The sequence below is a fragment of the Papilio polytes genome, unplaced genomic scaffold, assembly GCF_000836215.1.
Source record: "Papilio polytes unplaced genomic scaffold, Ppol_1.0 DF824269.1, whole genome shotgun sequence".
Lineage (NCBI taxonomy): Eukaryota > Metazoa > Arthropoda > Insecta > Lepidoptera > Papilionidae > Papilio > Papilio polytes.
In genome coordinates this window covers 2,306,211-2,332,174 of record NW_013524935.1, presented here as the reverse complement: position 1 = coordinate 2,332,174, position 25,964 = coordinate 2,306,211, and the positions used below count along the sequence as shown (strand labels likewise).

The 25,964-nt window shown below is 37.8% G+C and overlaps 2 protein-coding genes across 5 annotated transcripts; one reads left to right on the top strand and one right to left on the bottom strand.

Moving 5' to 3' along the window:
- Positions 1–578: 578 nt before the first annotated feature.
- On the top strand, positions 579–24,236 carry LOC106107705 (RIMS-binding protein 2). 4 transcript variants are annotated; one of them, XM_013288692.1, is made up of 21 exons: positions 579–762; positions 7,784–7,987; positions 8,197–8,395; positions 8,467–9,378; positions 9,457–9,577; positions 9,663–9,840; positions 9,972–10,119; positions 10,510–10,724; positions 10,806–11,009; positions 11,078–11,272; positions 11,882–12,076; positions 12,241–12,492; positions 13,776–13,835; positions 14,814–14,906; positions 15,658–15,873; positions 16,122–16,469; positions 16,556–16,783; positions 16,982–17,144; positions 17,231–17,407; positions 18,533–18,606; positions 19,963–24,236. In XM_013288692.1, exons 2-21 carry the CDS (start codon positions 7,787–7,789, stop codon positions 20,287–20,289), a joined length of 4,506 nt encoding a protein of 1,501 aa, XP_013144146.1. In that variant the 5' UTR covers positions 579–762; positions 7,784–7,786; the 3' UTR covers positions 20,290–24,236. The 4 variants fall into 4 exon arrangements, with proteins under 4 accessions (XP_013144146.1, XP_013144153.1, XP_013144169.1 ...); XM_013288699.1 differs by lacking the exon at positions 579–762 and adding an exon at positions 5,959–6,374 and having other exon boundaries at positions 9,984–10,119; XM_013288715.1 differs by lacking the exons at positions 579–762; positions 13,776–13,835; positions 14,814–14,906 and adding an exon at positions 5,959–6,374 and having other exon boundaries at positions 15,661–15,873.
- A 458-nt stretch (positions 24,237–24,694) lies between these two features.
- On the bottom strand, positions 24,695–25,964 carry LOC106105928 (phospholipase A2-like; the record flags this gene model as incomplete). Its single annotated transcript, XM_013286407.1, has 3 exons — positions 24,695–24,830; positions 25,285–25,437; positions 25,795–25,964. Coding segments are annotated over 3 exons (414 nt in total), but the record flags the coding sequence as incomplete, so codon positions are not given.

The window sequence follows — 25,964 nt, the reverse complement described above, 5'->3', positions numbered from 1 at the left end:
CAAGCATTACAACAAACAAAACTTAATTTTTGCAGAACGTCTTAAATTATTAGGTTATTTTTTTCGTATATCACACGCAGCAATCAAGTCCTTATGTTCTTCAATTTTTTTTCTTGGGGGTAGGTATAAAAACATTAAAAAACAATAAAAAAAATAACCCAGTGGACTATTGTGTTAACAATCGTAGCCACTGATATGCCACTCTGGCACACATGAAGTTCTACTCGAAAGGGCCATTAATTAGAAAGAGTCGAAGTAGGGCCGGCAGTGGAGTGGAGTGACGGTGCGTGTGTCGAGTGTGACCGTTCCATTGAGAGGCGGCCGGCGTGCGGCCGGCGCGCGGCGGGCTGGGGCGCGGGGCAGTGTGACGCGCGCCTCGCTCACGCATGCGCCCGCCTATCGAGCGGCATGGGTCTCTAGCTCCCGACCGCCCGACCGCTCCGCCATATATACTTTTTTATTTTCCTTTCGAGCTAGTCGTTCGCCGCCGTACCGTATCCGACACCGACGCTCGTTCAAACTGAAACTCTGGCGCTGTGAAGACGCGCGTCGACGCGACGCCGCCCTCGGTCTCACCGTATCCAACATGGCAGGTCGGGCCGATCGCGGCGCCCGTGCGCGTCTCTGACCGTACCCGTACTACTATGTGCGTTATATAAATGTTACGCAAGTTGGAGATCGAGTGGCCGGAAGGTGCTTCTTCGAAACCGAACGGGCCGGTGCGGCCATCCGATGTGACCCGCTCGACGGATCGCCACTAGCGTGAGTACACACTCGCTTCACGCTACGTAAAACTAATTAATGCTCTAGACAAAACAATGCATCGGCAACGGGCCGTGTTGACGCTCGAACCTGGCCACTATCGATCGCCGTGACTAGGATGTTGTCAAAGACTTTCTATGGCACGACGCACGACAAAACTGTGAAATAATGGTGGCCTTTTAAAACATGGCGATAATGGCCAAGTCGCGCGCCTGTCAACGGTATCCACGGAGGTCCTTCACAGGCTTTAACGTGCATTTCTACAAAGGTTTAGACAAAACGCAGCTTTAATGTACAACCAGCATAGTTCATTTTTAAGCAACGTGAAGTAGATATCGATTTTATTATGCTGTACTTTGCCTTCGCTTAAAAGTAATGTAGGACATACGCATGTATTGTTGTACTGCGTTACAGGTTGATAAATTATAACATAACCAACACTGGAATTCTAAATAACCTTAAATGTTGAAGCAAGTCATATTTAAGTTACAATTTTATGTTACTTCAATTGTATCAATGTAACGGCCGAATACTGAAACGTCTTTTAAATATGTAACAGCGTCTTAAATGAGAAGACCACGCTCAAACTCCAAATTCCTTTAAAATGTTGATGTCTATTAGGTTGTAAGCGGCGCTTACGAAGCGAGGTATTTCAATTCGTTTCAGTATTTAGCCACAAGTCTATTTGCGGCGAAGAGGAAAATGGAATAAGGCTGTGCTCTCGGTATCTCGTGTTCTTTTATAAGTCTTGTACACATGTATTGGATTTATATAAGCACTTATACAAATGAAGTACAATATTATTTGAGAACGTAAGCACGCATCTTTATTCCAAGACAGCTGCTGTCTTGCGTTTTGTGTCACTTTTCGATATGAACACGAATTTGTACTACCTAGATGATGAAATAATTTAAAAATATTTTATCTTAATGTAACTATGTCTATTAGGTTAATAATTATTTCTTTTTTTTTAATAGAACATATTTTAAAATTACATTCAGGCACCATATATGCAAGAATTCGATTTTATATTGTATTTGTAAGTTTGACCATTGACAGGTAATTACATTTTTATCTTCTGGAATGAACATGAATTGAATGACACCTGACTCTTCAGAGTGGTTTAAATGTTAATACAAGTATAAATAGTCACACATGCCAGAACAAATATATTCCCCTACTATCAGTCAAGCAAAATAGTCGATGATAAAAATATATTTGCCGAACAATGTCAGCCAAATTACAAGAGAAAGAGGGTTTCCAAACAAATGCGGTCGATGTACTTGGCTTGGCTTTGATATCAAGTTATTGTAATATTTAGTAGGTAGGCAGGCGAGCACGCGAACCGTTGCCAAAAGCTGCGCGTCGGAGCTCTTAAATAAAATCCTGGCCCCGGATATAAAGCGTATTAAACTTTTGTATGAATTCACCAACGCGATGTTTGATTAGGATTATAATTAAATATTTACATATTAAACCGTTAAATCTTAAACATTGTGCAATGATTGTTGTTTTTTGGACGTTTCAGACAACATTTATTGCAGATCCGATTACAGCAAAGATTAGTCTCCTGTCCTCATTTAGAAGTAACCTATGCTGTCTGTAAGAGGACTTTTGAGAAGTGCGAAAAGTAATGTAATTCATCATTATATTTAATTGGTTATTATTGATTCTAAATCATATAGCCCCACTAAAATTGAGAATATTCAATAATACGTAGCTTTATTGTTTTTCTAGAAGATTCTAGAAGACTTAAATAAAAACTCAGCTAACTTGATTAGTTAGTAGTACTAGTTAATTAAAATATGCTCAGAATAAAGCAAAAGTTCTTAAATAAAAGGGCAGTAATAAGCAGCCGCACTGAGTCACTACATTTTATTATAAACTCGGTATAATATAAAGCTTATACGCTGTAAAAGTTTTGCAGCAACAAATACTAATAAAAATGTAGGAGTTCAGACGAGTTATCAGAATTTATGATATTGTCAAATTAAATTGTTTTTACGTTATTATCTTGGTAATATTAACTTAAAGTCCGCTGTAGCATTACGGCATGAAATCAGCCGCATTACCTCAACCACACAAAAGACAAGCGTCAAGTGTCATTCCGCATTTCTTCTGAAGAGTGTCATGCCGTTAATTCTAGTCCTTAATGTCTTTCCACCCTTTTTATATTAGGTAAAGATAGGAAAGAGATGTGAACGAACAGGAAAAGGAAATGGCTTTTTCAGTTTATCCTCTCCTGCGTTTAATAAAACAAAAAACAACTGCAACACATGATGTTGCAATTGTCTATGGGCAATGAATATCAGGTAACCTGGTTTCGTGAAGATGTGTTGGTACTTATGATTGATTGAATTACAGATATTTGAGTACGAATTGCTTATCTGATATGTGTTCTTCCAGACTATCCTCTACATCTATGCCAAGTTTTATCGACATCTGTTCAGCAGTTTAGGCTACAGACTCTAACAAACATTCACCCATCCATCTAAACTTTCGCATTTATAATGTTAGTATGATTTGAAATGCATTAGTAAAATTTGCTTTTCGGTTAATCATCGTTTACATACCTTTTGATGTCAGAATAATGATTGATTGATTCAGTTGTAATATAGAGTAGCAATCGCGGGCCTCTCGTTTCAAACCTTCGTCAGCGGAATAACGACGTCCCGTCTAGACGCTCTAAAGAATTGAACGTTTTACCCAAAGCATTTGCTACGGAAACATTTTTTTATGATCAACGGTTTTGTTGCAGAGAATTATAGATGAACATTTTAATCAATGTTATTCTCATTACTGATTCTAAATCGAAACCATATTTATGGTAATCTTTTTTGTAGTTGACGCCATTTTTGTTTTTTATCCATGTTATTTTGCAATAATTATATATTTAGATATTTGGTACATTTAAAACAACGTACTGAATAGAAAGACAAATTGCGCTTTAGCTAAATGTCATGTTTTAATAAATTCCTATTCATTTTACGGAATGTCATCTGGGAGTACAAAGGGTAAGTGATGCGCAGGCGGACTTGTCTCCGTTTAATGCTACGATTTATGTTAAACGTCACAGCAAAAAAGTTCAAAGGTCAGATCTGAAATCTTTTATAAGAATAGCCGTGTATAATTTGAAGCACTTTAATAGGAACAAATGTTCTTTGGACAAAGAGTAACAAAATTAAATATGAGATTAGTGATTTTTTATAAGTTTATCATTGTTGTTATCCCCGAACTATGAAATATGGTACACTAAAAATATTGAAGAAATGTGTACATTGAAGATGTCCTAGATGTAACAAAAAGTAATATGCTTTTTAGCAGGTGTATACAATTTAAAATAACGATAGCTAATGTTACCTATCTGAGAGATAGTATATTCAGAAACATTTTGGAATCGAGATTTAGATTATGTCTGAAAATATTTGGTTTGGAGCAAGTTACTAGTTAGTAAATTGTGGTATTTATTGTTATTCAGCCTGTAATATGTAAAATGTTGGCATGATACGTATATTGGGATTTATTTAATCTTAGCTCACAGTAAGCTTACACGCCGCCCGCCGCCCGCCGCCCCATCGCTTCTTGGCACGTGCCTCTGGCTCAAGTTTATCAGGTCGATGTGCTATCGAGCTACTTAAGTTTCCCATAAAAATATCTGCAATGTCTTTTTTACATCTTTCATTTAGTTTTTGTTGTGAATCGTTTATCGGAGAGTTTACGACAATTTATAATGTTGCGACAATTTTACAAGACTTGTCTAACTGTTGTTATTGTTGTTTTATTCTTCGCTAAATACAAAAATCTACTTGTATATTAGCAGCAAGAAACAAAAACAATGCAAACGGTGGTGGTTATTAATATTGTATAAATGTTATCTGACGAAATCGTGTCGTTTTACATTGGTGTTCGAGAGGGTAGTAGTTAAGTGGAAGGGAGGGATTGCCATTGCTTATTGAGTTAGTAGTTGAGAGTATGATTTCTCAGAGCATTCTCGATTTATTCATAACTTCACCTTATTAAATATTTTAAATTATGATATCTTACACTTACACTTACATTGTTATTTATTTATTTATTTTAGTAAATTGCATTTTTAACAGATAAATAGTTTATTGAAGTCTAAACCCAATTATTTAAATTGTTCATTACATTTTTGAGCACTCAATTATTCGACTATTTACATTTGTATTCGAGTCAGGTAGTCGCTTAAAAGTTTTTAACAAACCACTGACCGCTTGATAAATATTTAGTGGTTGCGGTAACTGCTTATAATTATTAAAATGAATGTCGGTTAGTGTTAGACTATTCTAGTTAACATGTTTTTTTAATGTTTAAATAATAAATAAGTCTAACGTCCCAAAAGAGTATAGACAGTTTTCTTTTTTAATTTATAACAATATTCTGGGGTACTATACCTTTATTATTTCAGAACATCAGCAGGCAATCTAACTACTGCTTCATTTGAAAACGTTGTGAGTTTTCAATAAAAATGAAATTTATAGTTTACTCGTAGCAGCCTCTACGCACTTCTACAAAAGATTTTGGGAGCTACGTATAATAATTAATTCGTAATGAGTTTCAAGAATACTAATTATTTGAAAGTTTTATACGTTATAAAAATAAAATTAGACACATGTACTGCTTTTTCTGTAAGACAAAGTGGCTTTAAGTTTCGAATACTTTTAAAAAAGGCTACGACAATTTCGTAGCAATAAGTGCCAAATGTTGCGACAGTTCACAAACTTAGATATTAGGAAACTTGAACGTCTCTTTATAGTGCTTATATTAAAGTTATTAGACACTTGAATACTTGTATTTTACTTATAATTCCGTGTATTTTATTTCTCATTGCTTAAACATTTTCTTTATGTAACATGAAAAATATGTACCAGCCTGAAGATAATTTTAAACAAATTATAAATTTTTGTTTTCTGAAAGTACATCGAGTATTATTCTAAAAAAATGATTATGTTATCCGTTAATTAAGCCGTAACTGAACATAAAAGAAGCGTTGCGCCTTAAAGCCGTATTGCGTACATAGTCTGGCAATCTTGCCAAGTCTCACAGACCGGCCGACGACGCCCCGGGTTTGGGGGGTAAAAAAATCACGAGAGAAAAAGTGGAAGGGGAAGGATGTGCCTCGAATGAGGTCGGCGCACTTTTTAGTCTTGCGAGACTAGTCGGCGGCATAAAGCCTCGAGTATGGCGGAGTGACGTTTGCGCGGGCCATTTGCACGGTTAAAAGTAAAAGAGCATGATATACAACAGTGGGAAATGCTCGAGTTTTGTTTTTTATATACGCTTTTTGTTTTCTGAAAGTGCTGCGAGAGTAAAATAGTATGGATACAGTTGGTTCTTTTTTGTCCTCGTTTAAAATGAACGCGTTCGCTTCTATCCGCTAGTGACATATTTGACTACTTTTTGTTATTGTAATGTATGCACATTTTGATGAGGGTTGAACGTGGCTTGCTATAAGCAGATGGTGGTTTTTGCTGGGAACAGTTCTCGAAAAACTTGCGAGCACGTTTAGTATATTGTTAGTGAATAGACACAACTAAGAAAGCTTGATCAATTCATTTTTAAGAAAAAAATGACATATTCAATAATGGAGGGTAAGTTTTATAAATTGATATTAAATTTTAACAAATACTGTAGATGTAAAATGGTTATAGATATTTCGTGTAACAATAAAATAATAATTATGTGTAACAACATGTTAAAGCAATTTCTACTAATTTTAGGGCGTTAAAATTAACTGGATTGTAGAAATAGAAAACATTTAACTAATTGATTTACAGAGACCTTATGTACAAGTCTAATATCGAAACATAGTCACTACATCACATGAATATAATAAATATACAAGTATGTTATGTTAATAATGTAATATAATATATGAATAGAGCCTTGTCTAGAGACACATTACAACATCAGACAGTGTGGCGACCCTCTAAGGACTCGGCGAGACGTCTGTCTACGTCACAAACATCTTGTATAATATACAGTTCTATTTGTAGACACGAAAATAAATCCATCTTATTTTTGTGGCATTACATTTTGCGAAACAATTTTGAGTTTAATAAAGCACACAAGCTACTTAGGATTTTTTACCAAAAGTTATTGTAATGTTTATTATGTAAATTCTCCATACATCACAACATATCCTCAAGATTTGTGTGAAGTTATAAAAAATGTTTTAATAGCAATTATGATGTCCTTCGTGACATTTTCCGTTAATGGTGAAACTTGCTATATCCAAGAGTGTGATCGCCTTGACTGGAAAATATAATCCAAATACTACGTTACAGGTTATAAATATTTTATTTAAACACTAAAAGTAACCTTTATAAGTGTAAGATACGGTTATTCAGACTTTAAAATGTCATTTGATATTAGATTGTATTAAGCCCATTTTTGTTTTAGTTGACATAACGCTTTTATTTTTTTTTCCATTAAACGGTTCAACCTGTATCTATGAGCTTTTATCGTCATTTATTTTGACGTCAATCGATATCGTGAAGGACGAGCCATGAACGACTCGACATCGACATAGAATCAATAAATTATTCATACGTAGATTACACCTTCGTGTTTATTACACTCCGATGCTCCACTACCATCCAGCATTCAAACAATATGTACACTTTATGCCTTTTGTTTTTTATAGTTTATGGTTTGTAAACTTTATGCCAGTCGGGAAATCAACGCATAACGTTCATGGCATGTTCTGTATGCACAAATAGGTTATTTGTTTGTCCTATATTTAAATAACGAGCTGCAATGTAAAAGTACAAAGATTACTACTTATGGTCATTGTGGAAAGGATTCGAACAAATAGCCGGCGATAGTGTTTTCTTTCAGTTATTACACAGGCAAAAGAAATATGAATAGGAGATACAGGCCAGTTGTACAGTGCGTGTAATTAAAAGCGAGTTTAACTTCTCGGATTTTTTAAAGCATCTGCGTAATGAGTATTATCATATCGAGCATTAAGTAAAAAAAAATACGTTTTTGTCGACAGACAATGAGTGGTTACGGTAGTATATCGGGCGTGGCGGACTCAGAGGCGCTATCGCGGCGGCTACGCGAGGCGGAGCGCGCGCGTGCAGACGCCGAGCGCGCGCACGCTGACGCGCTCTCACAGCTGCGGAACGCGCAACGCTCGCCGCTCGACGCGCACAACGTTGAACAGCTACAGTCCCGCGTCCGAGAACTCGAAAAGAAGGTACGGATAAATTTACCTACTATTGTCTACCACACATGCATAGGTATTACGTGATTGAATTTCTTTTTTTAATTAATGTCTACCCCGTTCACCCCTACTCTATTTAACATTAAAGGTAGCATTTACAGCTCATCTGTAGTATGTTTTAAATGTAGTTCTAGAGCGTAGTATATTTTTGGTATAAGTACTAAAGTTACAATTACTGGTAGGCCGCCTTGGAGACGGTTCGTTGCGAAGAGTTGCAGCTGGAGCTGTCGTCGGCGCTGCGCGCACGCGGGGCTACGACCTCCTCCACCTGGTCCGCGCCGGCCCCTCAGCCCGCTTCGGAGATAGAACGCATCATGGCCAAGATAGAGCAGGACAACAGAATCCTTGCCGAGCTAGACCACACTAGATCAACTACACACGGTAACGGGATTAAAAAAAAAATTGACATCATAATAGATCACTTTCTTTAATGCTTAAATTTATGTTATCAGGTATGCAGTCGAGCGGATCCAATCAAGCCCTCGGAGAGTTTCATTCACCGACCCCTTCACCGCTACCACATTCGTACTCGAGTACCACGGGCCACGTAGCTATCTGTCAGAGCAACACGATGCCCACGTTGTCCTCTCTGCACGCGACTGGACAGTTCACCGCACCCAACTCCAACTCCGTTGCATATTCCATGAGCGCGCACAATCCTACGTCTTATTCTAACCCTATACCCTCGTACTCGACTAATACCTACGGTTTGTCAAACACGCATCAAGTTAGTTTTACCAATCCCGTCACCGCGCCCCTTGTTAACAGTATCAGCCAAATATCCAGCACCCTGGCCGGTCTACAGAGTAACCTTCAGAATATTACTGGTAACGTTTCTGCAATGAGTTTAGGTGGTACGCTCACTGGTCCAACGTTGACAGGAACGATGGCCGGATCAGGACTAACAGGCTTGAATACTGTTCCGACGTCACTTCCCGGCGCTATTACTCATACGTTGGGATTACAATCCTCACTCGCCGGAGGAATAGGAAATATAACAAATATCGCAACCGGCACGCAGCTCAGCGCTCTCAACACTAGTCTAACTGGGACCGCCGCTTATGGCACAAGTGCCGGAACTTACACCAATCCTCTACTGACCGGTGGCTTGCCAGGAACTTCGATGAACATTAAATTGAAACCCTTGGACGAAATAGATCTCGGCTTAGGTAGATATGGGACTAATACTTCGAATATAGTTAGGGTACCGACTCCAGTAACACCGCATCAACCGACGTGGAACTTAGGATTAGATAGCCAATTCGGAACTGATAGACTAGGTGGTTTAGACCCTGGATTTAGTCATGATAGAAATCAAAGAGGATTAACAAGAATGATGCCAAATGCTGGATTGGATATGGATGGTAAGATTATTTAAAAACTTGTACATTTTATTAATTTGCTTAAAATATAACCTTTTTATGTATTATTCTGTTTTACAGTTCGCAATACTCATTTTATGAATGGGGGCGCGCCAGTAGAGACTCAAGTTGACATGTTAGATATTCCCGGTAAAGGCCGTTGCTGCGTATACATTGCACGGTTCTCTTACGACCCTCCTGAGTAAGTACATACAGTAAAATTAATATGAAGAAGTTAAACTACGACAAAGAAAAAGCGAAAAATATAAGAACGATTATTTTTCTAGTATCGAAAGTGCTGACGGTGAACTGACGCTTAATGCTGGCGATTACTTAATCGTATGGGGTCCTCCAGACCCCAACGCTTCTGTGCTTGAAGCTGAAATGCTTGATGGACGTCGTGGCTTTGTCCCCGCAAACTTTGTGCAAAGGCTGGTCGGAGACGATCTATTAGAATTTCATCAGGTATATTTATTAATCCATGTATCCAATTTATATTGAGAATCCTATAAAGTATTTGGCTTATAGGGGGTTCAAAAATATTAATTTTTAATCATATTGACTTAAAAACCAGATTGCTCTATTTGAATAATTAGCGACGTTCCCAGGCGGTGATAGCGACGTTACGAGACTCGGATGAGCCCACAACCACTACGACGATAAGCGATCTGTCCCTCAGCCGCGACGTGGCGCGTCTCAGTGAAATGGCAGACATTAGCGAAGGCCCCGAAGACGACGACAACGGTGAATATATTTTTTTTATTCCAACATTACACGTACCTAGTTATTCTTAAATTTAGTTTCACAATCAGATAATTTACTAGAATATATTACACATTGCTAGATTATTTACACTGTAGCTGAATCTAAATTAACATAATCAAATTAAAATTAGAAATATTCACTTGATTTACTAGATTTTAAAATTTGCATGATTTTTTTCTTAAAAAATTCTTAAACAATTATCAAAATTAACTGAAGCAAATTGTAGAGATATAGATAAATAGTTTTATAGCTGATCCTTTGTCCTTTCCTATCCGTCCTTTCCTAACGAACGGACTTCGGCGCACGCTTCTTGGTTTTCGCACTTCGCCTTTGGCCGCACTCCCTCGATCTGCCCTCGGACCTCAACAGCCGAGCTGTTTTTCTCGTCGTTAGTGCCCGCGCCAAGGCAGCTCACGCTCGAGAGGCAGCTCAACAAGTCGGTGCTCATCGGCTGGACGGCGCCCGAGGGGGTACAGCAGGCCAACATCGAAAGCTACCACGTGTACGTCGACGGCGTTCTCAAAACCACCGTTAAGGCATCCGAACGCACTCGCGCCTTAGTCGAAGGAGTAGATGCTAACCGAGTAAGTGTGTTTTACAATATCATACAAATCTTACTGATATTTTTGTTACCTTGTTTTAAGTTGTTTTCTTTGTTATTGAAGCCGCATAGAATAAGTGTACGGTCAGTAACCGCTACACGTCGTACGTCGCGGGACGCAGCGTGTACCATGGTGATAGGTCGAGACACTAGCAACATGGGCCCCACCTGCGTCCGCGCCAGCGGCGTTACCTGCTCACAAGCTGTCATTTCCTGGCTACCAGCGAACTCAAATCACCAACATGTAGTCTGCGTCAATAACGTTGAAGTAAGAAAAAATACATTTATTTTCTGATAGATTTAATAAGCTTCCATCTAAAAACGAGATGTTTACAGGTCAGAACAGTTAAGCCGGGAATATATCGCCATACGATCACTGGCCTCTCGCCCAGTACGCAATATCGAGTGACTGTGAGGGCGAAGCACTTAAGAACGGGCCCGCCTGGAATACCAATAGAAGAAGCTCCCGGCGCGTACACTGACTTCCGAACGTTACCAAAAGGCCTGCCTGACCCTCCGAATGAGATTATGGTACCTTTTTCCCTTTAACTGATCTAGCATGATGTGATTCAGCATGCTTTAAACAAACTCTTCACACTTTACAATCACATTCCCTGCTCGCTAATTAACTAATGACATTACCCTTGTGTATTCATAACATTCGACATGACTTATTTGTCATCCTCTCGATGTAAATACTTTTGATTTCTAGAAATAAAATATCTGCTTCCTGAACCCAACCGATAGTTACATTCATTGCACACGCACTTAAGATAGCTTTTTAACGCTCACGAAGTGTGTGATGATTATTATGAGTAATTCTATCCATTTATTTTATCACTGGACCATGCAACCCCGTTCCTAAAGTAATGTCACAACCTCCGAGCACGCGGCACGGTCGACAATTTCGAACAAGTCGCGTCAATCGCAACCATAAATCCAGCGCTAGGACAAATTTTTAACCGCTCATAGAGATGCTCACCTTGTCAAGTTTTAGCCTATCCCACCTATGTGACGTCAATTAATCCCCGATGTGATCTTTTGATATATTCGATATCGGTCACAAATTTGAATTGTTTAAACTGATTGGCCTTAGTAATTTTGGCTGGATTGTTGGTGGTGATTGGTGCGGTGTCGCAGGTGGAAGCGGGGCCCCAGGACGGAACGCTCCTAGTGACCTGGCAGCCCGTACTGCGCCCTCCGGCCTCCGGCCCCGTGACCGGATACGCGGTGTACGCCGATGGGAAGAAGGTCACCGACGTTGACTCACCGACCGGTGATCACGCTCTCATCGACATTGGCAAACTCATTGGCCTCAATCCAAAGTGTGTCACTGTGAGTATCGTACGGAGCTTCAGTAGGCTTTTCGAGCGCTACGTTTCGATATATTTGCGCTTAATTACTAACAAAATCTGAGGACCTAACGCATCGCTGAGTTTGCACAAGATCTAGATTTTTTAAATCGCGATTTCAGATGTTTATAAGTATTTTGTTTTCAGGTCCGTACAAAATCTCGAGACAGCCAATCCAGCGATAGCGCCCCAACGGCGATCCCGCCGGCCGTGCTGCGCGGTGTGGCGTCGAGGATGCCGCGCGGGGCGCCGATGCTGAACCAGCCCACGCCCGGCTTCCGCGGCCAGCAGAGACCGCAGCCCTACCAACAGCAGCAGCAAGTCATAGAGCACGACGAAAACTTATCCGATAAGGAAATATTTCCGAGTGCGAATCGTCACGATCAACACGCTGCTCAGGTAAACATGCATTTCTTATCTACTTATTGCGTTCACATTAAAATTTATAATTGGTATTGCAAGAACTATCGACTGCAGATTAAAATGAAGCATGGCTAAAAAAACCTAAAAAGATGTAAAAATGTACTTTTGCATAAAATTACGTTATAAAATTTTGATGGTTTACGAATTTGTCAAATATTCGAAGTTTAAAATTGCATTTCATTATTGACAATAAAAACAAAATAAATTGCTGTTTATGTCGATCTGCAGACGATTAACTGAAACATTTTAAAATTTCCAACTAAATTCGTGACTTTGAATATCTACATTTTGAAATTTAACAAAAACGTTGGCAATTCTGTAATAAAATTTTGCTTATTTGTGACATTTTTTATTATTTCTTTCTTTTTTAACTAACCTAAAATTGTTTTGACCTGTTGTTGTTGAGGCACAGCACTTGTGTGTATTATAGATTGCAAATCAGTGTTGTAAAGTTTGTGTAAATCATCATATACCGCCATTTTAAATACGAACGAGTATTTGCTTATTGTTTACCATTAATTTTGTTTAATTTAAATCCTTGTCTCTTTATTGGCTGTCATTGAATCTAATTATTATTTAACTTCAAATTCAATAACCTACAAATCAATTTGGACAGTTAAGAATAATTCAAATTGTTAAAAATCGAACTCGTTTTTTATAATTGAAATGGAGACCTCAAAATCATAGTCATTCCGAAACACTGAATTCGATCTTTAATAACATGAATTTGTTCTGCGCTAAGTCGTTTTGCTAAACTCTGAATTTGAAGTTAAAAAATACATATCATACGCTCTCTTCTAGTATCGTGTGCGATTTGTTGTTTCTTATTACATGGTACCTAAGATTCAAAATCAGAATTTTCTAGTTTATCGTCGTTAATGTTGGTTTTTATGAAACAAATCGCGAGCGACGCTTATTCGGTGTTGCAAACTGCACTCTTTATACTATTTCCTGTCGTTCTGTCGCTGGCCTTTCCTCCGGTAGTTTTGCAGTCCGGTACACGACGGTCACTCCGCCACAATATAGTTGCACAAAGGGCCGAGCGATCATAAGTTAACTGCATACCGCTTGCAACTAGATTAGCGTCTCTAGTGCTATTGGCCATTACCTGAACAATCCACACCGTACCTTTTGTATACTAGAACATATAAAGAGCTTGTACTTTGTGACACAGACAGAACCCTCCAGAATCATATATTAATTCATTCCGAATAACTTTACCTCGCTCTCTCACATAACTGTTATACACCTTTCCGTAGCAAACCGGTGGATTCGGCACAGGTCTACTAAAGAGTATATTCGACAAAATAACCCCTTCGGTAAGGAATTTTAACACGTTTTTAACCTTCTTTTTGTTTTATATTTCTTTCTTAAATTTATAATACACCTTTTTTGTTTTATCTTTTTTGTTGTTTGAGAGTGTTTTAGTTACAGTCATTAGTTTTTATGTTGTTTTATTTTTTTTAATCTGTATACACAGTGTGCCCGTTATTTTAGTTATGATACACTCATAAAATTTACTGTAGTGATTTAAATAACATATAAAAGATATTTAATTTTGAGTATGCTTTTCGTTCATATAAACGTAGACAATGATAAACAGCTTAGTGACAATGTAGGTTTTAGTTGATATTTTAAAATAATAAAAGTCGTTATAGAAAATAACGACGTTTAGTTTTTAAAGTTTATACGACACAAATAGATGGATTTGATACAAAACTAGTAGAGCTAGATGTCACGTTTGGGAGAACATGTGTGGATTTGTTTGAACTGAAATTTTGAACCTTTACAGTAGGTATAGCCAAGAAATCTAGATAGACTATTATTAACGTATAGGGTTACATATTTAAATCATACATTGTCAACACTATATCATATCATACATGTTTACAATAAAGGAAACAGATCATTAGATTTGTTTTATGCAAATAAATTCTGTTACAAGAATTATTTCTACAACATTTCAACAGATGGACGTTAATTAACAACCTTATGTACATATGTCGGCTTCCTTTGCTCTTCTTAGCCTTCTCTATATACTTCAACAAATGTGATTGTTTTAAATTATTGTGCCTATCTATCACTCCTATATAAACAAATGCTTCGTAAACAACCTTTTCACGCTTTGATGGTTAGTGTTGTCACGTTAATAACGTTGGAATATGTTACTTCTATCGCCTATAATTCTTTTCTTCACCAACCATCCATTAGACACTGCCATAACTTTCATTTCGTTATGTCTAGTTAGAACGATGTTTTGTGTAAAAAAATGTTGAATGACTGTGTGGTACTATCAGCAATCGGGGATACCGGCCATCGAAATCACTAAAGAGGGCGCCGCGGAGCAGTTGAGTTGCGAAGAGGATGAGGCGACGCGCCGCCGGCCGCAGGTCTGCGATCTCTCTAACTGTCATCGATGTGCTCTCCATGTGCTGGCACTTGTTCACTGCGCTCTGTCTCTTTCGATTTGTACCGACTTTCCGAATCACGACTTTACCACTTTTCCGTTGTTTGTGTTCTCATCTCTTCACTTGTCACTGTTGCGTCTTGGATTGTTTACACTACACCGGTACACTACCCTTACACCAGTAAGGTTTTTATATATTAAACGTAGCTAAGATGCAAATCAAATTATTGAAAACGTCAGAATATTCTTACAGATTACTCGACACAGATTCATTTCACCCGAGCATGCGCCGAGCGTGTCTGTTGTTCCTGCATGTTGTCTTGGCTTCAACTCCTTTACTCAAAACAACAATTCTTACACACTCGTTCTCTCTTTTTAAAAGGTTATTAATACTGAAACTACGTCTGAAGAATAAATTGGATCACTTTTCTTATATTGTTTCTCTCTGCGAATCAAAATGCTAGGAGCCTGACATGGAACAAGGCGTAATACATTCACAATTATAAGTGATTTCAAGATGAAACGCTGCACGCTAGCTTTCGTTGTGCATGGGGGTTTGAATAGAGTTAAAGGAATGTCTAAATTAAATGTTCCGGATGAAGGTAACGTTTTCTATCGCTTCCGATCGCATTAAGACGATGATGACTATTGGCTACAAGCTTGGTTATTATTGCTGTTGGCTTTGTAATAGAAAAATCTAACCTTATTAATGTGTTGGTTCGTACGGACGTCAGCAGCAACCGTCCCAACCGAGTCAAGCGTCGCAGCCGCCTTCGGGTCAGCAGTACCCGAGTACACCAGCCTACCATGGCACGCAGCAACCCCCCTATCCACCGGCCGGCCAGTTCCCAAGTAGCCAGCCGGCCCAGTACCCCGGCCAGCCGCAGCAGTACCAGAACCCGCCCCCGAGAAACCACCACGAAAGGGGCCGCCCTCCTAACCCCCACCAGGTTCATGTCATCCTCTATAACACTGACCACTGAAACTTTTAATACAAAAATACATTTATATTTCATTTGACCCGTTAATGATTACCCACAACAAGTACACATTTTTTAGTAGATAAATGAATTATTAGATGTTACTTCATTCTGCATTTTAGCATCTTCTCACTTTTTTAACTGCCTGTTACGTTTTTGTATTTTGATTTGTTTTTCTTGATAACAATTAAATATTCTTGAATATGTTGTTATGATAGGTGGGTCAGCAGGGCGGCATTCAGGGTAACATGCAGAGCAGCATGCAGGGTACCATGCAGAGTGGCATGCAGGGTGCCATGCAGGGCGGCATGCAGAGTGGCATGCAGGGTGGCATGCAGGGCAGCGTACAGAGCGGGATGCAGGGGGGCATGCAGTACGGGCCGCGTGGCGCGCCCCCGCCGGGTCCCCGCGGGCCGCAATCGGGGCCGCGCCAGGCGCAAGCCCACCCGCAATCTAAGAGGAGTCGCTACTTCATCGCTTTGTTCGATTACGATCCGGCGACCATGAGTCCTAATCCTGAGAGTTGTGATGAGGAGCTACCGTTCAGCGAGGGAGACACGATTAAGGTTGGCTTTTATCAATATAAATATTTCAATTAAATTAGTCAGCTGGTGTTTCTTTGGATTTGTCAAAACAGATATCTTGTTCCCAGGTTTGGGGTGACAAAGATGCTGACGGTTTCTACTGGGGCGAGTGTCGGGGGCGCCGCGGCTACGTGCCGCACAACATGGTGGTAGAAGTGTCGGAGCAAGAAGCTACAGGGCAGGTGGCGAAGCCTCGCGACCGCTGGACCGATGCCTACGCGAACCAACCCGTCCGGCGCATGGTTGCCTTGTACGACTATGATCCGCAGGAACTAAGCCCAAATGTCGACGCTGATGTGAGTTTACAAAAATACTACCAAATTATATTTTTCCTCCCTTCCCTTTAGATTCCTAGTCCTCATACTTTCTTTACCCTTTAAAACTGGTAGTTATGTCATAATAAATTTACTTTTGCTTTAAAAATAAAAACGCAGAAATTGACTAATTTAGGAATTAATGGTGTGAACGGTATTCTATGTTATAGTCCTTTTCAGGCGGAGCTTAGCTTCCAGACGGGTCAGATAATTCACGTTTACGGCGAGATGGACGACGACGGGTTCTACATGGCGGAGATCGACGGCATGCGCGGCCTTGTACCCAGCAACTTCCTTACTGAGGCGAACGACCAGTACGGTCCCCCGGGTCACTCTGGTCAAGGTTTGCACACCAAATTTCATAAAAGTTTAAAGTACAATGTTTTTGAGTATACATTTTTGCATATTGGTGTTTATTCTGTTGTCTAGGTGTAGCCCAGGGAGTAGCTGGAATGACTGGGCGAGGTGTAGGCCCGGGCCCAACGCCGCAGATCCCGGGCGCCGGGCGGGGCCGGGGTGCCGCGCCCGGGCCCGGCGCCCGCGGCCCGCCCCCGCCGCCGCGGGATAACGTCGCCCCCGCGCCACGCAACCATCTTCGTAAGACAGGTTCGCCTCTTTGCTCTCGATGTATTGTAATGAGTAGCGCCGATGATGCTGCAGGGATGTTAGATGACAATGCAGATAACAGGGTATTTCGTTAGCGTAATAATTTTATTATAAAAAGCAAGCTTGAGCAAATAAACAAACAGTTGTGCGACAGTATCTAATTATTCATTGAGTGGTGGATTATCCACACGGGAATCCTCCGCTGATGTGAGAGGCTAAGTAGCATGTTAAGTGGCGCCTATGGCCACCTATGGTCCTTCGATGCTACTAAAGCCAAAGGCAAACTATATTCGTCACATAAAATGAAATCGATTAATTGATAAGTAAGATTTTTGAATATGAATTTTACAAGTAGGATAGATGGTACATCTGACATCCCTGAAGAGGCTTTTCGATATTCGCTGTTCTAGTTAAAATAATTGTTAGTTGTCAAGGATATAATTGAATATGCGACTTACGTCCGACCGAGTCAGTCTCGGTGCGGATCACTGAGAGCTTTGAGTGTTTCATGTTTGCACCTTGGACTTGCTATGTGACTTACTGCGAGCGCTCGCCTTTCCGCTCTGGTACTGTCTGTCATCTTTCTCGTACACGGTGTTGCGATTGTGACGGGACTCGGCGCTACGAGTTTCGAAATCATCACTTGTTTACAAAACATTGTACAGTCAAACACATAATCTCTTTTAGGAGCTCTACTACATTTGTTTGAGGCGAAAGCGAGTCCGGTTGCAATCCACGGAGCACAAAGACTCTTGGTGTACACTTATGCTGAAAAACACTATCTTGGATTACACAGTCACCAACATCGCTCAAACTTAAATAGCAATATGGTCAAACTAGGAACACGGTCATGACAATTTTGGATGAATAAAATCAATGTCAATTTAATCGTGCTATTTTTTTTAATCTACGTTTTAAACTGTCTTTCCTGTTTTCTTTTATTTTCTCTGGTGGTATTATTTTATTTGTTATTACGGTAACTGTCACTGGACACGGGGTAGGCGGGTCTGAAGAAATACACGCAACATAGCATAGGCCAGAGCACGATGGTCGTGACGTGTGGTCCAAGATTCAAGCGGTTGTCTGTGGTCACTATATATGTTGTGTGTATTGTCTGTTTGCTAGATGCCTGCCCTCTTCCCCCTTCTCAGTTAGACCACAACACATCCGCCAGTAATCCAGAACAGGCGAATTCTCAGGTAAAAAATAAATACCGTTTATAATTGACCCACAACAATACCGTTATCAAACATACTATGCAAGGGTACTTTCTAGTTCGTTTTTCGTTCGACTGTCATTCACTTCATTTAGTTTTATTTTTAAATTATTTTTCACTATTTCTTTTTCTTCATTTTTTTTATTTTCCCTCCGTTGTTATTCCGGCGTGACCATTGCAGCGGCCAGTACTACGAGAGCCGCATTTTGTGATTTCAAAATGACGGATGAGTTGTTTTGGTTCATGTTTATTCAATACGTCATTAGTTGTTATGCCTATAGGATACCTATTCATACATACTAGTACAGAAGACACTGGCGTATGCTTCACTTACATTAAAATACCATCACCCGTTTACAATCGTATACAGATCCTGTGGACCCATAGTTACGGTCCCTTACATGGGTTACTACAATCAGGACTTATGCTTATCCTTTCCTTGTGATTTCTCTTTCTAGTCTGTTTTTGTTTTAATAAGGAATGTGACTGTGATTATTTTTATTTTAATGTCACCATTTATTATTATATCTTCCAATGCTATCACTATCTTCTCTATCTCGCTTTGTTTGGCGGTTTGCATGTGCATGCACAATGTTGGTATGCATGCATGAAATTGTGATCGAATGCTATGCACTATATGTGTTGTGTGAACAAATGTAATGCACACTGTTTTAATAAATAAGAAGATAACAACAGAAAGTCTTATAATGGACATCTAAAGATAAGAGAAGAAATTATTTTTGATGATTTAGCTATTTGATCTCTTTGAACAAATTAGTTTGATTCTTTAACCTTTTGAGAGTTAGTGTGGTTATGTGGTTGGACATTACACCTAATGTGGTTACAGATAGAATAACTAGATTAATATTTATCAAAATAACTATACATTTTGAGGACGAAGCCCATTTCATATTGCTAGTAAGTAGTGATGATTCTAGAACCTTTATCATTTACTAATATCTCCAACCAACTTCATTTAGAAAGACGTCTCGATTTCTATACGTATAGAATTGTGGGAACAACATAGCATAATGGATAACAAAAACTATCTTCACTTTTGTGTAAGAAACAAATACTCTTTATGATAAGAAAATGCGCTTTTGAATGATACTAGCTGTGATTGTGTAACAAAAAAGCAATTAATCTGGGTTACTTATATATTTAATCGTGCTTCATTGCATCATTAGCTTTCAGCCTTTTCGTCGAAGTTGATCCAATAAACGATTCTCTATATTCAGCTGAAATTGAGTTAAGTTACTGTGGTTGTTCAATTCAACGTATAGAGGTCGAGATATTTTATATTTGAAAGTACCAGGAACTTATAAAGTATGGGGTGTAGGAAGGTTTGCAACAGCAGGCGAGGGCGAGAGGCGCGGCGAGCGGTCAGGCGGCGAGCACGATCGCGCGCACGAGCGCTGGTAACACGAGCACGCCGGTGCAGTCGCCGGGCACGCCGGCCGCCGCGCCGCCCCCGCAGCCCTCGCCAGCACGCCGCGCCGGTCCTGCCGTCGTGCCCGCGCCCCAGCCGCAACCCCCCACCACGCAGCCCCCCACCTCGCAGCCGAATTTAATGCAGAAGTTCACGGAGATGACCGCTCCTGGCGGAGACATCCTCAGCAAAGGCAAGGAGCTAATCTTCATGAAATTCGGCCTCGGCGGCAAATAATGTCGGCGCCGCGGCCCTCCGTGGCCTCAGTGCGTGCTCGTCGAATCGTAAATCGTTTAAAAGTAAGTGCGACGCCTCTAATTGTTTATTATTTAACGAAATGGTTCTGCTGCTGCTGGAAGGCAAATCGTGTAAATCGGGTTTTCTACAAATCGTTCGACAGTTATGGGAATATGTTTAAGGACTGTAAATAAAATCAATAAACGCACAGTTTAGTGAATATTCATATGTTAGTGCAGTCTCAATAGCCGCACGGTTGAAGTCTCGATAGTCGACGCCCGATAGTTTTATCTTGAATTTTCTGTCTTGGGCCTGTGGTCATTTGTTAGACTAGATTAATTACTATTAATATGTAAAATGTTCCCATTAACTTTTAATGTTTAATTTATGTATAAATTGTGTGAGTTGAATTGGCACTCCCGTTGTTGTATGAGATAGTTTATATTGTGTTGTTTGTTGCTAGATCTTCTTTTCTCGAGATCCAAATAAGGAAACCTCTTTCCCATGTTGAATATCGTTGAACAATATTTAAATACATATTGTATTGAAAGTTTATAGTATTGTACAAAGATTGTCTCCGATTCTTCTCTGAAATTTAAATTACTGTTATGAATAAATAAAAATATTAAAAGATAGGTGAAATGAATGTTATTGATTTATGAAATATTTAGGTAATACTGCCACGAAACAAAATAAGCATTATAGATATTTAAACAATTCCATGTTTGAGTATTTTTTGTACACAAATTTGTTAACTAAATTATTTGACTGGCTCTTACGATTGGAAATGTCTTATACTTATATTATCGAATCGCAAATTTTTATCTCGGGCTCAGATTAAAATTTGCATTTTGATAAATTAGTTAATGTCATCGAAAAGTTTTTTTTTAATCTGTAAAACGATATTTTTAGTTAACATTCATTCTACGCAGTTCTCAAATGTTACTCGAAATAAAAAATTCTGTGATAGTAGACGTGATAACATCTTTGTCATTCCTATAAATATAGCAGCATCATCGCATTAAATAGAAATGTTGTTTCGAGTTTTGAAATGTTTTAAATTTTTGTTTATGGCAATATTTTGCATTGTTATGCAAACTTTTTAAACAACTGTCAACTGTCATTGTAATAGTCAAATATAGAATTCATTAAATAGTTTTAAATATGTTCCATGTTTAAGGGCTTTTTTGCATGTAAGTATTTAAATTATATTTAACATACCACAAGTTAATATAGTAAATAATTTTAGCAATAATAACAATAGTCGTTATACAGAAATAAAGAATGGTTGATGAATTCTTGTATTGTGTGACTGGTAATGTATGCAATAAAGCTCTTAAAGATAAAAAAAAAATATTAACCGTAAAATATGCTGATTGTACAGCTTGTAAGTTTTTATTTACAAATTGTAGGTTAGAATAAAATCATCAATACGAAAGTCGAAACAATTTTAAAAGTAAAAAAATCATTTAAGATTTTAAAAGTTAATATAACTGTAAGCCGTTTTAAAATTCGAACTTTAATGAATAATAGAGTTAATCAAATGTTTTTCATGAAGTATCTACAGTAATGTATTGTTTCGCTAAAACGAGCGAATGATTTTAAAACCGTGATTTTTCTCGTTGAAAGCGTCCCGACCTCAATTGCAGACTACGTTGAACAAAAATGCATTATAGTACGGTTAAGGCAACACTCGACCGGGAAAATGGATACTTGTAAATGTTTCCGCTCGAAAACCGATCCAACTTCGTTACTATTATTCAACACAATGAGAAAAAAACTCATTGTATTTCGAATATTCTCATTAATAACTGTTATAACCTTTTTGGAAAACTATTATGTATTAATTAAATAATAATTGCATCGGGTTTTCAAGAAATTGGTAATTAAAAACTAAATACACAATTAACGCTAATGGCGAAAAAGCCGCAAAAAGACTGCTTGCATGAATTTTTCCGTTAAGTTTTATATTTATTTTTTTTTTTTACAAAATGACTTTTCAACCGTTTTGAACACGTATTCAATGTTATTTATTGAATTGGAATATTATTTTCAACTTGAAATTTAGTTCTGTGAAAAAAATGTTAATTCCGAATATAGCTACGAAGTGAAAATTATACTTGAAATAACAAAACTGTTTTATACTCAAACAATTTATTAGAATGCTAGTACACCATAACGATAGAATTTTTTTGATGTTTGACTTCATTTAAATTGAATTTCAACGCCTTTTATTGAGATGTTTTTTATTTTTTATTTCTGTTGTAAAACACTGTAAAACGTCTGATGTCGAGAAATAGAAATAGAATTGGATTTAAAATGCAATCATCAATTGAAATACTCTACAATAACTGTCAAAAAGTTAGTAATCGCTTTATAACGTCGCTTCCTTAATAATGAATTTAATAACTTAGTTAAATTTACTAATAATCTTCTAAAAGATTTTAACAAAAAACCTTAGAGGTAAATATATTCGAGTTGTTTGAATCTGAAACTTTTCAGTAATTGCACAATACAAAAGTACCAATTATTTCTCAGTTTCGTTATCTCCCTGTTATTGTCATTTATGTAGGCCTAGTACACAAGCTTTTCGTCCTCCATATCGATCTATCTTCCGTCATCTCACTCATCAATTCTTGAACATACCGTTTTTCATGTAATCCATCAATCTCTACCACTACCGATGTACCCATCCACTTTCATGACTAAATATTTATATTATTTCTCGGCATCAAATGTAAAAAACAGTAAATATTAACAACTAAATTTAATGATAAAGGAATATAACTAAGGGCTTATTCCACTACTGGCTGAAAGAGGCTCAGATAGCTTAAAAGTGACGTCACTGTCAGATAGAGTACAAAAATCCGATATTTCCATCATATTATATATACGTTGGATTTTTATCTGACAATTTACAAGGATTGTAGCAAATGTTGAGCTCTCGTCTCTTTCAATTGTTTTATTTGTTAACTTGTAAACCATTCATGCGTGTATGAATCGTACCAAATGTTTTTCCTAATAAATAAAATTGTTATTGTAAATATTGTTCGATAAGGTTGCTTGGACTATAAGCTATTTTGAGATGCTCACTTCGTACAAGGGATAATCCATTAAGTCCTTTATATAGCTTCATATCGACGGATATATACCGTTGACAATTTAAATCTTTTCACCTATATATAACAAAATTAGCTTGCGATTTACTAGTTATACGAGTTAAGCCCTGCCGTTTTACATATCTGGCTTTAGAAAGAGACAATGCTCCACAAAATTGTAGAGTATTGTCTCTGTCGCATAGATTTTACATTCAATATATCTAAGGCTCGATACATAACATTTAAAGCGCGCGCTCACATTTGACTAAACTATCGAACAACTGTTTAGTCTCGCTTTGATTCCTCTGAGCTTATATGGAGGTGCTCACACTAATCGATTTGGCTGCGAAACAATCGACAATCGTACCACAGTTGTGCGTTAGTTCAGTCAAAGATACGTCCGCTTACGGCTGAGGGCTAAAATATATAAATATATAACTTAGCAGTTTAAACTCCATCTGTCATATGTATTAAGTGATTGTACATTACGTGGGCCAGCAGTGACCATATTGCGCTCTCCTATATATAAGCCATCGATTGAACTTTTTTCTAAACATTAATATATTTCTAGTGTTATCTTAAACACCGTTTAAAGTTGTTTACTTGTTTATACATTGTTATAAAACTGTATCCATATCTTTTATCACATGTAACGTGTATGGTTATTTATACGGAAATATAATTAATAAATAAAAATGTATATTAATCCAGTAACCATTCGTGTGCAAACAAGATGTATTCTTGTATTACAGAAATACGAATAACACTATCTTTAATGAATAAAAATCTTTAACAATGTACCAATGAAGTATGCTGGGGTAAATAAATGATACAAATGCCGCTTCTTTATTTCTCATAGTTTTTTTTCCTACCAGATTAGCAAATAACTTTGGTTGTGCGAAAAAAAAATTACGTAATCTTTGTGTTCTTTCAGATTATGTTCTACATCTGTGATGAATTTTAATGAGATCCTTAGAGCCATTAAGATACCTACCAAACATGCATCCTTCCATCTAATCGTTTGCGGAAATATGCTGAAGTCTAAGGACAGCTTCGCTATTTAGACAATTTCCGGTGACCGTTTACTGATTTGACATCTAATTATATGATAATATAAAAAAATGAGTACAGACAAATTCGAAACCTCCTTCTTTTTGGGGGTAGATTAAAAAAGTAAGTTAGAAGTATGATTATGTGTAATTAAAATGTTAAAATTACCTTTTTAATGGTAAAAGAATTTTTAAAATTGGCCCAGTAGTTTTGCGTGAATCAAATATATACAAAAATCCAATAATATAAATCTTGCCTCTTTATAATATAAGTACAGATATAGATATAGAATATAGACCAATTTATGGATAGTAATTCGGTACATCAAACCATTGATAGCGTTGTTCCGCAGTCGTGTTGAACACATATTCTACGCATTTGCTTTTCAACCACCTGCAATAAAGTTATAATAAATATCACTTTATCACCTTATTGAATTATAGCGTTTTATAACCATAATATATCGATATTTTACTTTCACAAATTATAAAAACTTTCCATGTAAATACGTTGCACTTTTGGTTATAACAAAACTAGCTTACGCCCGCAACCCCGTCCGCGTGGAATTAAAAAAAAAACAAAACTAAATAGCCTATGTGTTCTTCCAGACTATCCTCTACATCTGTGCCAAATTTCATCCAGAAACATCCATCCATAAACGGATTAAATAGTATCCTATGTCCGACTTCTGGCTCTAAGCTACCTCCTTACCAATTTTGCCATATCGCTAAAGCCGGTCTTGAGTTATAAATAGTGTAACTAACACGTCTTTCTTTTATATATATAGGTTATTATCTTTACCTATCTATTGTAAAGAATTCTCCTTGAAAATATAGTTAAAACATACCCTCCTCTCTTCTTGCAACTTATAACGGGATAGTCCTTCTTGTAACATTTCATACCGAGAGCATCGTAGAACCACAAGCCGGACTTCATAGCCGATATGTTGTGTATGAATCTGAGGCATTGGTGTAATGATTGATCACATTTACACGGAGACCTGGATCATATAAAATTAGAGAAATAGCTTTAATATAGTGACCTAAGCACTGAAGAATCTGTTAAGAAAAAAAAACCTATTATTACGCGAGACATAAACGCTAGTTTTTACTTTTTAGTGTACTTATGGCCGGTTTCCCAGCAACTTTTAACCATTTGTTAGTGTTATTGATTCCATAACTTCATTATAAGCGTTTCCGAACTAAGTAACTTGAGTTTTACTCCTTAGATACTTAGTTTAATCTAACACGAATGAATCAGTAGATATTATCTACTGATAAAAATACTAATAAAAAAAACTAATCCTTTAGCAAACATTATTCAAAATTGTGATATATTGTTTTTTACATAAACTAACCTTGCAAATATGGATTTATTAGTTAAGTTATGTCTCGTTCCACCGGGTGGGATAGCTCCCGGACAATGATCATGGTCTCTGCAGCATTCGTCGACCTTCTTATGTTGTCCTAAATCACTTGGTTTATTTGCTATGTTACCGGGACCGCACCACTTCGTACCTTTGGGATA